Source organism: Arvicanthis niloticus, chromosome 1, assembly GCF_011762505.2.
Source record: "Arvicanthis niloticus isolate mArvNil1 chromosome 1, mArvNil1.pat.X, whole genome shotgun sequence".
Lineage (NCBI taxonomy): Eukaryota > Metazoa > Chordata > Mammalia > Rodentia > Muridae > Arvicanthis > Arvicanthis niloticus.
In genome coordinates this window covers 120,115,025-120,129,370 of record NC_047658.1, presented here as the reverse complement: position 1 = coordinate 120,129,370, position 14,346 = coordinate 120,115,025, and the positions used below count along the sequence as shown (strand labels likewise).

Genomic DNA, 14,346 nt, shown 5'->3' with positions numbered 1-14,346 from the left:
TGTACGTTAATGAAAGGTACCTGTTGGTTGAAGCTGGGAACAGCCATCTGCTTAGGTGGAGTGCCTATAGGAACAGCTCTAACAGGAGGACTTCCAATAATAGGTGATGTTGACCGCCTTGGTAAAGCTCGCTCAGAAAGGTCTCGATCATCTTCTGGGCCCTGTGGGGGCCTCTGAGGCAAGGCATATTCTAATACAGATACTGTAGGCATTTCCTATTGAGGAAGTGGTTAAAAATGATAGAGAAATTAGCTAAATTGTGATATTTTAATAATCTCTACAGATGCCAAAGATACACTAATAAATACATACAACAATTTTATTACTCCCATAAAATTCATTTGCATTATCCTTTTATAATCAGTCTTTGGTCTTGTGCCCCATCACAGTCCTTGATGTGCAGTTTTGGCTGGATTTTTAACTAACTTAAATCATACATTGACATCTATGAGTTCTGACAACTCCCTCTCAGCCTTTAAAACCTGAGGGCTGAGGAAGGGAACATTAGCAGTCAAGGTTAACACTGGTGAATGATACATACTTGTATATGATTACAACAGGAGCCAACTTATCTGTAGCTATGAGTCATTCTCCATGAAGAGGAATGTTTAATACCTGAGCAAGTAGTGGTCCTCGAATTCGCCTCAGAACTTCAGATCCATCCCAGATGCTAGAATTTAGACTTCCTGGTTGAGGCTGCCAAAAAAGGAAACATACACACAGAGTCTAGAATGGTGTGGCTCTCAGACTTGAACCTGAACTACCAGGGAAATAAGCCACAGTGTCCCAGAATACACATGACTCCCCAGCTTCATCTACAAAGTTGTCAATATCAGGAATTATCAACCTTTTGATTTGTTTTCTTTTATATAATAGGGTTTTATTCTGAGCCCAGGCTGTCCTTGAACTTACTAAATAGCTAGGCTAATTCCAACTCACAGTTATCTGCATGCCCCAGCCTCCCCAGTGCTGGGATTACAGGTGTGAGCCACCCCACCTGACCAATTAATAATTTTCTATGGCACATGTAATTCTGTTATTAAACAGAAAATGACAAAAGCTCAGCACTTTAATTATTAATCTGTTATTATTTGAGCTATTATGAGTTTCCAAATCAGAGAAACTTACTTGTAAAACTGGCCTGGTCTGCACTGCCCTCATGATAGCTGGATCTTCTAGTTCATTTTCAATCACCATCTTACTGAGCCTTTCTGCTAGATTCTCCTCATGGTCACCCAACAAATCCATCTCATCTCTCTCTCCATTGCCTGTTTGTTCATCAGCTGCCACAGGGAGCTTCTCTTCCAACTCAGCCAGGCGCTCATGTGCTTCCTGCCAATCATCATCTGTAAGACAGGTCAGTTTATTTAAGAGATGGAGGTCAGCTCAACAGAATGGTGCATGTCTTTACTCCTAGCACCTGGTAGGTAGAGGCAGGTAGATGTCTGTGAGGTCTGTGTCAGCTAGGCCTACATAACAAGTTCCAGACCAACCAGAGTAGCACACTCAGACCCTGTCTCAAACAAACAAACAAAACCCAACAACAACAAAAAACAAAACCCAAAAAACAAAAACAACAAAAAAACCCACCCCTCCCCAATCCAGTTATCTATCTCAAAGAAACAAAAGAGTGTTATAATATTTAAGTTTCTGTAAGCAGACATGGCATTCATAAACTGAACTTTTCATTATTAAAAAAGAAAAAACTTATATTAGGAATAAAATACAAGTTCTGAAGGTCTGAAGAAATGGCTTAGTGGCTAACAGTACTTGCTGTATAATAATGAAAGACTGGAGTTTCCATCCTAGCACCTGCATAAAAAGCTAGGGGTCCTGCAGATCCAAGGATCTGACACCTGCTTCTGGCCTACACACACACAAAAGGGCATGTACCTGGACATGTATGTGGGAACCTTCCCTCTACTCCTCTACCCCTAAAAACGAAGCTTTTGGATCAACCAACAGTTTAAAGTATCAACTAAAGGTGTCTGAATACTAGTCTGAAACTGATTTCTACACTGAAGACAGAGCTTTATACCACAATGTATTATCTTTGGTATTTTATGTTTCAGGCAAAAACTTCAGGAAAAAGTAAAAACCTATAGTACTAACAGAAGACTTTCTTTTAAATTTTAACTGCCACCTTCTTCTAAGCCACTGGTTCTCCACCTGTGGTTTGGGACTCCTCGACAAACCTCTATCTCCAAAAAATACTTACATTATTATTTATAACAGTAACAGAATTATAGTTATAAGGTAGCAACAAAAATAATTTTATGGATGAGGGTCACCACAACATGGAACTTTGACTCTACTTCGGTATTTGTTAAGCCTCTATTATATGACAAGCATTGTCATATAATATATATATAATATAAAGAACACAGGATGCTACCGGCACACTTCCCTCATTCAAAAAGAAAGACAAAGAAAATAAACAATGAATCAAATGACATACTGCATTAGAAGAATATTCTATGAAACACGGAAAAAAGGCCAACTGAAAATGAAAATAAATGGATGGTCAAAGACAAGTCACACTGTGAAGATGACAACAGAACCAAGATTTTAACTCTCCCTTGATACAATTATTTTTATTAAATTTAAAATTATAATTAATAAATTTAAATAAATTTATATTTAAATAAATTTATAATAAATAAATTTAAAATTATATTAATAAAAAATTAAAATTATTATTTTGAATATCTTCTCATGTATAAATGCAAGATATAACTCTGATTTTTTTCTCATTCTTTTTAACCACTATATATGAACTCATTCTAACAACAAACTATAATTTAGCTTATTCCCTAGAAAAACATTCATATGATTTAAAATCACATTGTAAGAAACATGATGCATATCGTAGAATCTTAAGTATTTATGTAGGCTATCTTGCTTTTAGGGCCAGCTATGTATTTAAAATTTACTATTTATCAAGTACTATTTACTATTTATAAATGTATCACATATATAATACTAACGATAGAAAAAAATTAAGCGGGTAGAACGTCCAAATTTGAGATTTTGGTGTCAAGGGACTTAAGGCCTACTATTTTAGAATTCTGTGGAAAAGCTAAACATATTAGTCCCATTAAGATGTCCTTAAATCAATGGATCACTTTGTATCACTAGAAAAGGCAAGAGTTGTAAATATATCCAAGCTTCTATATATGTCATCTTTCAAGTGTAGTTTTCAGCCCCTTAGCCAAGTGACACTTTTTCTTGAAATGTCATCTTACAGAAAATAATTTAAGAAGCCACTTTATTATAAGATGCTATGAAAAGAAACCTTGTTGTACTCAAAAGGGAAAAATACACTTCAGACAGAAATTCTTCAGCCAGGTGATAGTAGCACATGCCTTTAATCCCAGCACTCATAGACAAGCAGATCTCTATGCATCTGAGGCCAGCCTATTCTACAGAGTGAGTTCCAGGACACCCAGGGCTACACAAAAAACTCTGTCTTGGGAAACTCTACTTATATATCAAGGACTAATCATGACTGGAACTGGGTAGAGGGCTCAGTGGATAGAGCACTTGTCACAGAGGCATGAGGTCAAGGGTTCAAATCTATCTCTAGCAACCCCTATAAAAACCTGAGTGGGTGTCTAATCTGTAATCCCAGTGGTAATAGGGTTGGTTGGTGGGGAAGAATCCTGGGGATAAGTTGGCTAGATAGACTAGAAAGCTATGGATTCAGCTAGAGATTGTCATCTCAGTAAATAAAGTAGGAGAGTGATTGAGGAAGTCACCTGACATTAACCTCTGTATCCTCACAGATGTAAACATGAACACACACATATATCACACAAATACATATGATAAAAACTGAAAGTAAAAACTTCACATACAGTAAGTATATACAAATGAATAAAAGTATATAAAATATAAGTATATAAAATGAATACAAATAAACTAAAAATATAGTTGTTATCTATATGCCAGTGTTTGACCTAAGTATAGCATTGGTCAAATAGATAAGAAATTAAGAATAAAAAAAGGAAGGAGACGTTCTTTCATCTAATAAACCAGTATGCCCCATGAACTCTTTCCATAAACTCTTACCACATTTAAAGCCTATCTTCAGGCTATTTCTAAGTAAAAACAAAAAGTGTAGGGATGAAGGGACATGGAGCTCTTCCAAATAAAAGTGGTTCAGACTTCCCCAAATATGTCTGCGTTCACACTAACTGTACTCTAGTTTCTGAACCCCTTTGTCACCGTGCTTCCTTATCTGTTAAAATTAGGATAATACGGGGGCTGGAGATATAGCTCAATGGTAAAGCACTTGCCTTGTGTGGCACTGGTTCAATCTTTAGTATAGGAAAAACAAACATTACTACAAAAACTAATAAATGTTAATTATTGAGAATGGAGCCTATGACCATCAAGTAAGTTTAAGTGTCCCCCCCCCCCCCCCCAAGACAGGGTTTCTTTTTATAGCCCTGGGCTGTCCTGAAACATACTCTGTAGACCAGGCTGGCCTAGAACTGAGAGATCCACTTGCATTGGCCTCATAAATGCTAGGATTAAAAGTGTGGACTTCCACACACAGTTTAAGTGTAAACTTATTTTCAGATAACAAGGAGGGATTACTGTAACACTATGTTACTATGAGATATGCAAACTTCTTTTATGCAGAAGATAAAGGTTAGTTTCTTATAGAAAGGTGATATTAAACTTTAGTAGCCAGTGATGTAAAGTATCCACTATGCTAACAGGTATTATTCAAGGTGCTGACTCCACTAATTACAAATCATCAAATCAACATTTTACACACTGGTTTAAACTTTGTATCTCCTCTGTCTATCTAATGGTTTTCCAAAGAACTTACAGATCAACTTAGAAGGCAATTTTTTCTATAATAAAGATGTAAGGAATTAAGAATTTCAGTTTACCAGCCTGGCAGTGCTGGTGCACACCTTTAGCATTGGTGCTGGGTAGGCAGAGGCAGGTGGATCTCTGAGTTCAAGGCTAACCTGGTCTTGAGTTCCAGGACAGCCAAGGCCATACAGAGAAACCCTGTCTCAAAAAAACCAAAACCAACCAACCGCCCCCCCCCCCCCCCCAAGCAAAACGAAACAAAACAAAAACCCATGTCCCCACATCCCCCCAAAAAAGAGAGAAAGAAAGAATTTCAATTTACAAAGCTGACCTTTGGACAACTTTTCTCCATTATAATCTTTGTTGGCAAAGATGTCCTTAATCACTCTTCTGCTTCAGGTGCAAAGTAAGCTAGCCATGTTACTTTGTTGTCTCTATATTCTACCAACTGCTCTTTACTATACACCAAGGACCTCTACCTGATCACATAATATGAGTCTATAGACTCTAGTGTTCTTTTCAGGTCAGTGTTCCTATCTTGTGATGACAAACAGGATTGGAGGGGGTGCACTGTCAATACTCTGAATGTCAGTGAGAAGGCAACTATCATTCTGTCAAGGTTCAAAATGGAGAACATACTATGCTGTCTTATCTTAGTAAAGTATGTTAATCATATGCATTTTAATAACGAAGAACTTGCTGAAAATGGTAACTTTCTATACAGTATTTTAATAGAAAAATCTAGACACAAGTATATACTGTTTGTAGCTTTTACTGTATTTTAGGGGTTACTGCTAAACTACCTTTTAAATACAATTTGCAATTCGTATCACTTCTCAGTGCTTGTAATTCTAGTCTACATAGCTTCCTTTGCTATCTCCATGGAGACAGACAACAGCATCTTGGATCATGTCATTCTCCTGAACAATCTCATCTCCTAACTCTGGCTATCTTCCAAGATTCTTTAACTCTTGTCTCTACCGAGAACAGCTTCTACTGTCAGCGGATTTCTTGATGCTCTCCCTCAGGATAGTTTTCCTTTGCTACTGACTTTTGTAAATGGTAGACAAAATAAACCTTTCCATTTTTGCCACTTCAATGAACTCTGAGCCTTGAAGACTTTAAACTGTTTACATTATTGCAAAATCAGTATCCACTGTAAGATTTTTAAAGGTTTTTGGTACTGAATACCTTGGGATAACCCACTACTGTTGTATTTTTCCTATCTTTATTATTTAACTTGAAACACTTGTTGTACAGACTGAACTTCCGAAAAAATAACAAATACACACACCCCAATCTAAACACTGTTACTGCTGCATTCCAACAGCCGTAGCAGAAATACCTAGATTTCAGGTATTCATCTGCATACACTCGTTCTTCTTTTAAAGTATAAACTATACCTTGTTAGTCTACTTTCTCTGAACTTGTTCTAAGTACTTTTACTAATTTATGAAGACATTTAATCACCCAAATTCTTTGTATAGTGTCTCCACTGTACTGAAAAACTTCTGAGACTGTAGTAATTATTATGCCATATACTAGTGACAGCACAGAAGACTCTTCACACTTGAGGGTGTGAGACAGGGACACCCCTGGAACTCATAGAGCTCTGCCTGCCTCTGCTTCCCAAATGCTGGGATTAAAGGTATGTACCACCACTACCTGCAGGGCTTTTCCTCCCCTTTTTTGGGACATGGGTCTTTCCATGTAGTCTAGGCTAGCTTAGAACTCAAGTTCTTCCTCCATCTGATTGTGGTAAAGTGAACTTTAAAGTTGTCTTACATACTAGATCAGAATTTTCAATATATCCACTAGCTTTCCTTGCATTCTCTACAAACAGGTACGTCCTTTATGCAGGATTACTTTCAACCTCATTTAAATGTCTACTTTTCCAATTATTTAAATTCCTTATATTGGCAACCTACAGCTACAGAGAATCAAGAATACCTGCTATTATAGGTAAGGCAAAGAGGCCTCACAGAAGTTGAACAGAAGATGAACTGCTACAACTCAGTGAAGGCTGTACTATATAAACAAAACTGGGTCAGAATACCCAGCTCACCTGAGTGAAACAAACCAATTTGTGTACAAGTCTGACAACCTGAGTCCAACCCCTACAACACAGCTGGATGCACTGGTCAACATTTGTAATCCCAATATTCTACTTTGGGACTCATATTAGAGGATGACCTAATACCAAAGTACTTGATGAGATCAAAAAAGACAGTATAAAATATGTCACTTACCAACTGCACCTGATCCAAATGTATCATCATTAAATTGATCAATTTCTTCATCTTCTTCTCCCAGGCCTTGAAATGCATCTTCATCTTCATCTAGAGGACAATCCTCCAAAGACTACAAAAAAAAAAAAAAAAAAAGGAAAAATACAAAGACAATTTATTTCTCATGACATTTATGTAGTCATTTAAAGTTGGGCCTTTTTAATGGCTATAACATTATAAAACAAAATTCCTTTATTTCACTGTTTGAAATAGTGGTAATTATAAGTGAACACTTTATCTTGAGTTTCATGTAACTTTTTCAACAAAATTACATTTTCCTCACTACATCCCTGTCATTTTCCCAATGCTTTTAAATCTGTACATCTTTCTTCCTCTTTCCTGTAGAACTGAACTCTAGCCAGAAAGCAGGACACAATCATTTTCAGCTACAATTTAAGTTAAGCATTAAAAAACAATCACAACTTCTTGTTCTACTCTCATACAAAGTTGTCTAATAGGCAATTTGAAAAAATTTTTAAATGATTTATTTTATATGCACTCGTGTTTTTCCTGCATACATATATACATGATGATGCTAGATCCCCTGGGAATTGAACGCGGGGTTTGTGGAAGAACAGTCATCTTTCCAGCCTCTAGACACCTTTTGAGGACCTACTATGTCTCAGACTCTATACTAGGCACTAAACCTCCGTGCCTTAAACTATAATTCTGAGCCAAACACAACTTGATGGAAGACATTTGTGTGAGGATTAAACAAGGAAAAGATTTTAGAAAGCTGAATAAAAGCTAGAATCACCATAACATCTTGGGTATATTCTACTTTATTTTGTTTTAGTTATTATTTCTCTAGGTACAGGCTGGCTTAGAACTCCTGATTCTCCTGCACAGCCTCCAGGGAGTAATGATCACTAGACAAGCTTGGTATATCCTAATTCCAATCATTTCTCCGAATTCAGATTTATTCAGTTTACCAAGTTTTCTTTGCTTCTAGCAATTTCTTTTCACATTATCTCATCATCTCTCCTCATGTTTACATGAAGTGAGTTGAGTCACAAATGTAAAATCAAACATTCCAATGTTTTACATTCCAATGGAATATTTTACATTCCAATGTTCCCAGTGTTCAAAGATTCCAAATCAGAATTCCACACTCTGGCGGAAGAGCTTATGATATAACTTACCTGGGAACTTTTAAGGGCCTTTCTACCCAATCTTCCTCCCCTAGAGACACCAGCTTCTGGTGTCTCCACACCAGAAACAACTTCTAGCAACTCTCTATGAAATCACAATGATCTACTGGACCAAATCAGGATGACTCAGTAAGGATTTCCCTTGCTCAGTTCTTAAACTATAAATCCAGAATCTGTTTCCCCCAAGATTAGGAGTTGCTCAAGGTCACACAGCACTAAGTGACGGTCAGCAAACAGCTACATTCTCCAGACAACGTCACCAAACCCACACTTTCCTCCATCCTCCTAGAAGGAACTTCTGCGGGACACGCCCCCCTCCCCACTCCGAGCCTCCTTTACAAGCCGACTCTCAGCCCAAGGGCCAGTCTCTGCCCCTCCACCTGACGGCTGCCCGCGTGCACAGGGGTGTGTGTAATCCCGGTGAAGGGGTTCCGGGTGCAGGGCGGGAAATGCTTCCGTGGGCATTCCCCGGGGATTTTGCCTCAGGAAAAGCCACCGGGTAGGAGCAATGCAGGTCTCCAAGGCAGCTCCGTGAGCGGAGGCGCAAGGAGAGGGTCAGGTTACCGCACTTAACGGGCTCTCCACGCCGCAAGCCAGCGGCCGGTTCTCGCCAGTCCCGCCCCCCAAAGTGCGCTCCGGGCCCCACCCGAGCCCCGCGGCCGAAGCCGGGTTCCCAGCCGTCGGCGCCCTGCCCCCTCCTCAGCCCCACAAGACCCGCGCGACGGGCAGCAGAGGAAAAAAGGGGCGCGCGGGCGAGGGAGGGGTCACTTCCGGTCGCAGCCACTCACCTCGTAGCGGAACATTCTTGGGGAGGAGGGAAGGGAGCGGGGAGGGGAGTGGGGGGGAGGGAGGGAAAGAAGCGCCGACTCCCCGGGCTGCTCCGCGCGCGCGGGTCTCCCACCGGCTCGCGACCCCTGGCCGCCGCCGTACGCCGGAGCGTGCGTGGGGACGTGCGCAGGCGCGCCTCGGGCTGGGCGGGCGCCCGGGCGGCGGCAGCTGCGCGGGGACAGATTTGGCGTTTGGTTTCCTAGTGTGAGCGGCGGGAAAGAGATCCCTAGGCGAGACAGTGCGCACGCGCGAACCGTCGGGGGCTGACCCTGAGAGCTTGGGCTTGCGGCTCCTCCTCCGTTCTCCCAGGGGCACCCTTGCGCTGTGCTTTTGAGTCACGAGGTTCCCGTCACTAGCTGGGCGGAGAAAAGCCTTGTGAATGTCACAGGATGCGCCCTGAAGCGTCTCAACTGAGAAAGTCGGGGATTTATTCTTGGGTGGTTTCATTTAACCGTCCAGTGTTCCTTCTCGGGGTGCCTTGACTTGGTCTGTGAGGGTGGGATAATTTGGGAAGTCAGTGTTCTTGGAAAGGGACAGGTCGCTAGCTGAATCAGTCCAGAGGCCAAGCCTGTGATTGATAGAGGCCAAAGTGTTGACAGTGTCTGTTTTTAGGAAAAAGACGAAGGCGCATTTAGGAAGGATTATCCAAAGTGATATTTTTAGATGCCAGGCCTTTCAGCTCGTTGCGAAGCGGGAGAGCCTTAACGGGCGGCGCAGCCTTGGGGCTGGGTCACTACTGCAAGGTCAGTGAACTTGGGTGCGCTATAGAGAACCATTTCCGCTGAGGATCAAGCCCAGCGGAGTTTGTTCAGCTTGCAAGCCTCAGCACCCTGGTTCTAGAAGTCTGCTGCTTTGGTTGGTGCTTTATTGCCTCTAGCGAGTCCGTTTGAGTAGGTGTCTTGGTTTTTATTTTTGAGGGAGTTTCACTGTGTCTTGTTACTCACTCTGTAGATCAGGCTGTCCTCGGAGAATCTGCCTGCCTCTGCCTCACAAGTGTTGGGATTAAAGGGGAACAATGTCACAACCGCCTGGCTCTTGTCTCACTTGGGAATGAATGGTGCACTTTAATTCCGTAACACATTACTATTAGAGTGACTAGATTAATCAACTAGTTTACCATAAGCATTAGATTTAAAAATAGAAGTTCTGGATTGGGAAACGTCTGTTATATCAGACCCTTCGGGTTTTCTTGGGTAAAATGGGTATAATTATATCTATCTCACCAAGTAGTAATGGAATAGTTACATTCTCTCTTCTCTGGATAAGGAACGTGAAGGTTGAAGAAGTAGATAGCCTTAAGCCACCTACTGGGAAGTGTTGCAAAGTTGCCAGCTATTATGTCTGAATTCCCAAATCTGATCACTTAGAGCAAATAGAATTGACTCTTAAAGAGAAGGCAAGGTAAGCTAATAATTAATTTTCAAGAGTTATGAAACAAACTTTCATGTGTGAGGTAATAGGTTTTAACTATTATCGAAGTACTGTGAGGCCATTTAGACCAAGAGCTAGCAAACTCTGGTCAGACTTATTTTTGTAAGCCTGCCACCCCTCATTTACAAAACGTCTTTGTTGGCTTGTTACTATTTATTAGTTTTGTGTTGTGATCAAAATACCTGAGCAAACAATTTAAATGGGGAAAAGTTAATTTGGACTTAGGTTTCAGAGGGTTATGGAGTAGGAGTGTGTGGCAAAGGCTATTTGTTTCTTGTATAAGAAGAAAAGATTGAGCTTCCAAGGGGCATACCCGAGCTGCCACTTCCTCCACTTGGCCTCTGACCTTTCAGGACTTCCCAGTAATGGCATTGCAATTCTAAGCCCTTATAGTTTGAATCAATCATTATTATAATCATTATAGACTATTTATTAGATTACAATGCTCACGATCTAATTTTCTCTGACGAAGTCTTCAGACACACCCAGAGGTAGGCCTCACTCATCTTGTAGGAGTCGCTTTTCCACTCAAGAGGACGTGAGTTGCCGTCACCTGCTGTAAAAGATCTGTGAGGGTATAAAGGGGACCTTTGTCCTCAAAGCATGAAAATATTAGTCAAATCTTATTTTTTTTTATTTTTAGTTTCTCTCTACATAGCACAGCCCTTGTCCTCAAACTCACCATGGAGACTTTATTTTTTTTTTTTTTTATTGGATATTTTATTTACATTTCAGATGTAATCCCCTTTCCCCATTTCCCTCCCACCCAGGAATCCCAATCCCATCCCCTCTCCTCCTGCTTCTGTGTGGATGTACCCCCGACCACCGACCCACTCCCACCTCCCCACCCTCGAATTCCCCTACACTGGGGCATCCAGCCTTCACCGGACCAAGGACCTCCTCTCCCACCTATGCCCGACAGTGCTATCCTCCCCTACATATACAGCTGGAGCCATTGGTCCCTCCCTATATGCTACCAGGCTGGTGGGTTGGTATTGTTGCTCTCCCCATGGGGCCTGCAAACCCTTTAACTCACAGAGATCTGCCTGTCTTTGCCTCCCAAGGACTGGGATTAAAAGTTTGTACCACCATGTCCAATTTAGTCTACATGTTTAAAGAGTGACTTTGGTGATACAAAATCATGTTTTCTGGTCATTTAGAAATGAATAGTAAACAAATAGAAAGAAATTATGTACAGAAACCAAATAGATCCACCGTTTGTAAACTAATCAAGAAAACAATGGAAAGTAGAAAATATTTAAAATTGCATGATAAACATACTGATGCATCAGAGTCAGGCATATGGTGGCTCATGCCTATAATCTCAGTACTTTGGGAGGTGAGGGCAGAATCAGGAATTTAAGGTCATCTTCAATTACTGGGCCACATGAATTGCCTCCCCCTGCCTGAAGTGGGTAAAAAAGCCCTCAAAAACCTAAAAACAAAATCCAAAAACCTAAAAATAAAACCTACCAGTTTTAGGGTACAGCTAAAGCATAAAGTAGGAAAGTCTCTACAGGAAAGTATAATGTCCTAAGAGAAAGTAGGAAATTTTGTGTACGAGGAGTCTTGGGAGTGGTGGTTCTCAACCTGGGGGTTGTGACCCCTTTGGGGATCGAGTGACCCTTTCACATATCAGGTATGTATATTATGATCCATAACAGTAGCAAAATTACAGTTATGAAGTAGCAATGAAAAATGTATGGTTAGGGTTCACCATAACACGAGGATCTGTTTAAAAGTTGGAAGCGTTAAGAAGGTTGAGAATCACTGCTTCAGTAGAGTGAATGTATGTTAATGGAGGGCTTGATCAGCTTGCACAGTTCATTCTTGTATTACAACAATAGCCAACTCACTGGGAAGCCCAAGGTTTTAGTAATTGCTCAGTCCACAAGGGCAGGTGTCTCAGTCCCAACCTGGCCCTGTCATCCTGGAGGATTCTTGGACAGATGATGGTCTTCCGCCTGTGTTGGAAGCATGAAGAAACTGCTTCTAAGACCAGCAAAGGAATGCACCTTTCCACAAGTTTCATCTTTATCTCTTTTTTTTTTTTTTTTTTTTTTTTTTTTTTGGACTACACATGGGTGGGTCTTCAGCACCTCAAATAATCCTACCACAAAAATCCCTGCCGGGCGGTGGTGGCTCACACCTTTAATCCCAGCACTTGGGAGGCAGAGGCAGGAGGATTTCTGAGTTCAAGGCCAACCTGGTCTACAAAGTGAGTTCCAGGACAGCCAGGGCTATACAGAGAAACCTTGTCTCGAAAAACAAAAACAAAAACAAAAACAAAAAAACCCAAACAAAAAAAAAATCCCTTACAGCAGGGCCCAGCATTTTTGTTGACTCTGAGATCCAGTCACATTCACAATGAAAACTTTAACTGTCATATACTAAATGTAAGTGAGCTACAAGATAAATTCAAAGAAAGTACATGGAGAGATCTAATAGGGGACGACGGAAATTAAAGACATAGCCAGATGATGGTGGAAAACACTTCTGTTCAGGAGGCAGTGGCAGGCAGATCATGATTAGAGGCCAGCCTGGTCTACAGAGTAGGTTCCAGGACAGCCAGGGCTACACAGTGAAACCCAGTCTGGAAAAAAAACAAAACAAAACAAAGAGAAAAATGTTTCAAATAAGATTTTTGTTGAGCATGGTGGCACATGCCTTTAATCCCAGCATGTGGGAGGCAGATCAGGATGCCCTCTGAGTTAGAGGGCATCCTGATCTACAGAGCAAAAGATCCAGGACAGCCAGCGATACACAGACCTTGTCTTAAAAAGAGCTGAGAAGGGACCAGGTATGGTGGTGGCACATCCATAATTACAGCACTCAGTCCAAGATAGAGGCAGGAGCATCAGGAGTCAAATACTTTATTGAAGTGTTGGCAGTCATCTGGCCTACATGAGAGAGACCCTACCTTAAAAACAAAAAAGAATCCAAACTGAAAAAAGGTATTAATTATCACTGTACTGTAAGAGGCCCCCAGACCTTAGCACAACTAATGACATAAAGGAAATACCATTAATGCTATAAAACCCAGCATGTGTTCAGGCAGCAACAGCTGCCAAAACAGGAACAAAGACCCACTCCATTGAAGTCCATAGACTGGTAAAGTCCCTAAATATACTGACCTTGCTTTTTGGCTTCTGTAGTTCCACTTCTGGCCAGCGGACATGTGTCAATCCACAGTGTAGTTTTTGTGCTTAAAAGCTCACCTTGAGGAAGGCTCAGGACTATACTGAGGTGCTGAACATCCATCGTAGTCGAAGGCCAGCTAATAAAGTCTATTGGCTTAACCAACCATGTTCAAGTAGTCCTTTCAGGTGGATTCCTCACAACAATATCAACCTTTGGATTTATGTTTTCTCCAGTTTTTAAAGGTATTCTTACTTTATTGTGTATTATTCACTTTCTAAAACTTGTAAAACAGATGGATGTGGTGACACTTACCTTTAATCTCAGTACTCAGGAGGCGTAGGCAGGTGGATCTTTGTGAGTTTGAGACCAGCTCTACATAATGAGTTCTAGACCAGCCAAAGCAACATAGTAAGTCCCTGCCTCAAAAACAATATTGGGTGTTGGAGAGATGGCTTAACATTTAAAAACTCTGGCAGCTCTTCCATGGACTTGGGTTCAAATCTTAGCATCCACATGGTGGTTCACAACTGTAACTTCAGAGGATTGGATGCCTTTTTCTGATCTTTGAGGGCACTAGGCATGTACGTGGTATACGACCATGTGTGAAGATGTGGCAGCCAGCCCTAACTTGATGGCATTGTGTTTTTGTCTGCCCCCAAATGAATTACCTTATCCCA

At 40.9% G+C, this 14,346-nt stretch overlaps 1 protein-coding gene across 2 annotated transcripts in view; it reads right to left on the bottom strand.

Moving 5' to 3' along the window:
• The window catches only part of Patl1 (PAT1 homolog 1, processing body mRNA decay factor), a 30,520-nt gene extending 21,280 nt beyond the window's left edge, over positions 1–9,240 (bottom strand). The window contains exons 1-5 of one of the 2 annotated variants that reach the window (XM_034509714.2): positions 9,058–9,240; positions 7,080–7,191; positions 1,129–1,346; positions 616–696; positions 21–215 (exon numbers count right to left, since the gene is read on the bottom strand). In XM_034509714.2, coding sequence (XP_034365605.1) covers positions 21–215; positions 616–696; positions 1,129–1,346; positions 7,080–7,191; positions 9,058–9,072 — 621 coding nt within the window. In that variant the 5' untranslated portion in view covers positions 9,073–9,240. Of the gene's footprint in view, positions 1–20; positions 216–615; positions 697–1,128; positions 1,347–7,079; positions 7,192–9,057 lie in introns of those variants that run through there. The other variant, XM_076917634.1, reaches the window with a different exon arrangement.
• Between the last annotated feature and the right edge of the window lie 5,106 nt (positions 9,241–14,346).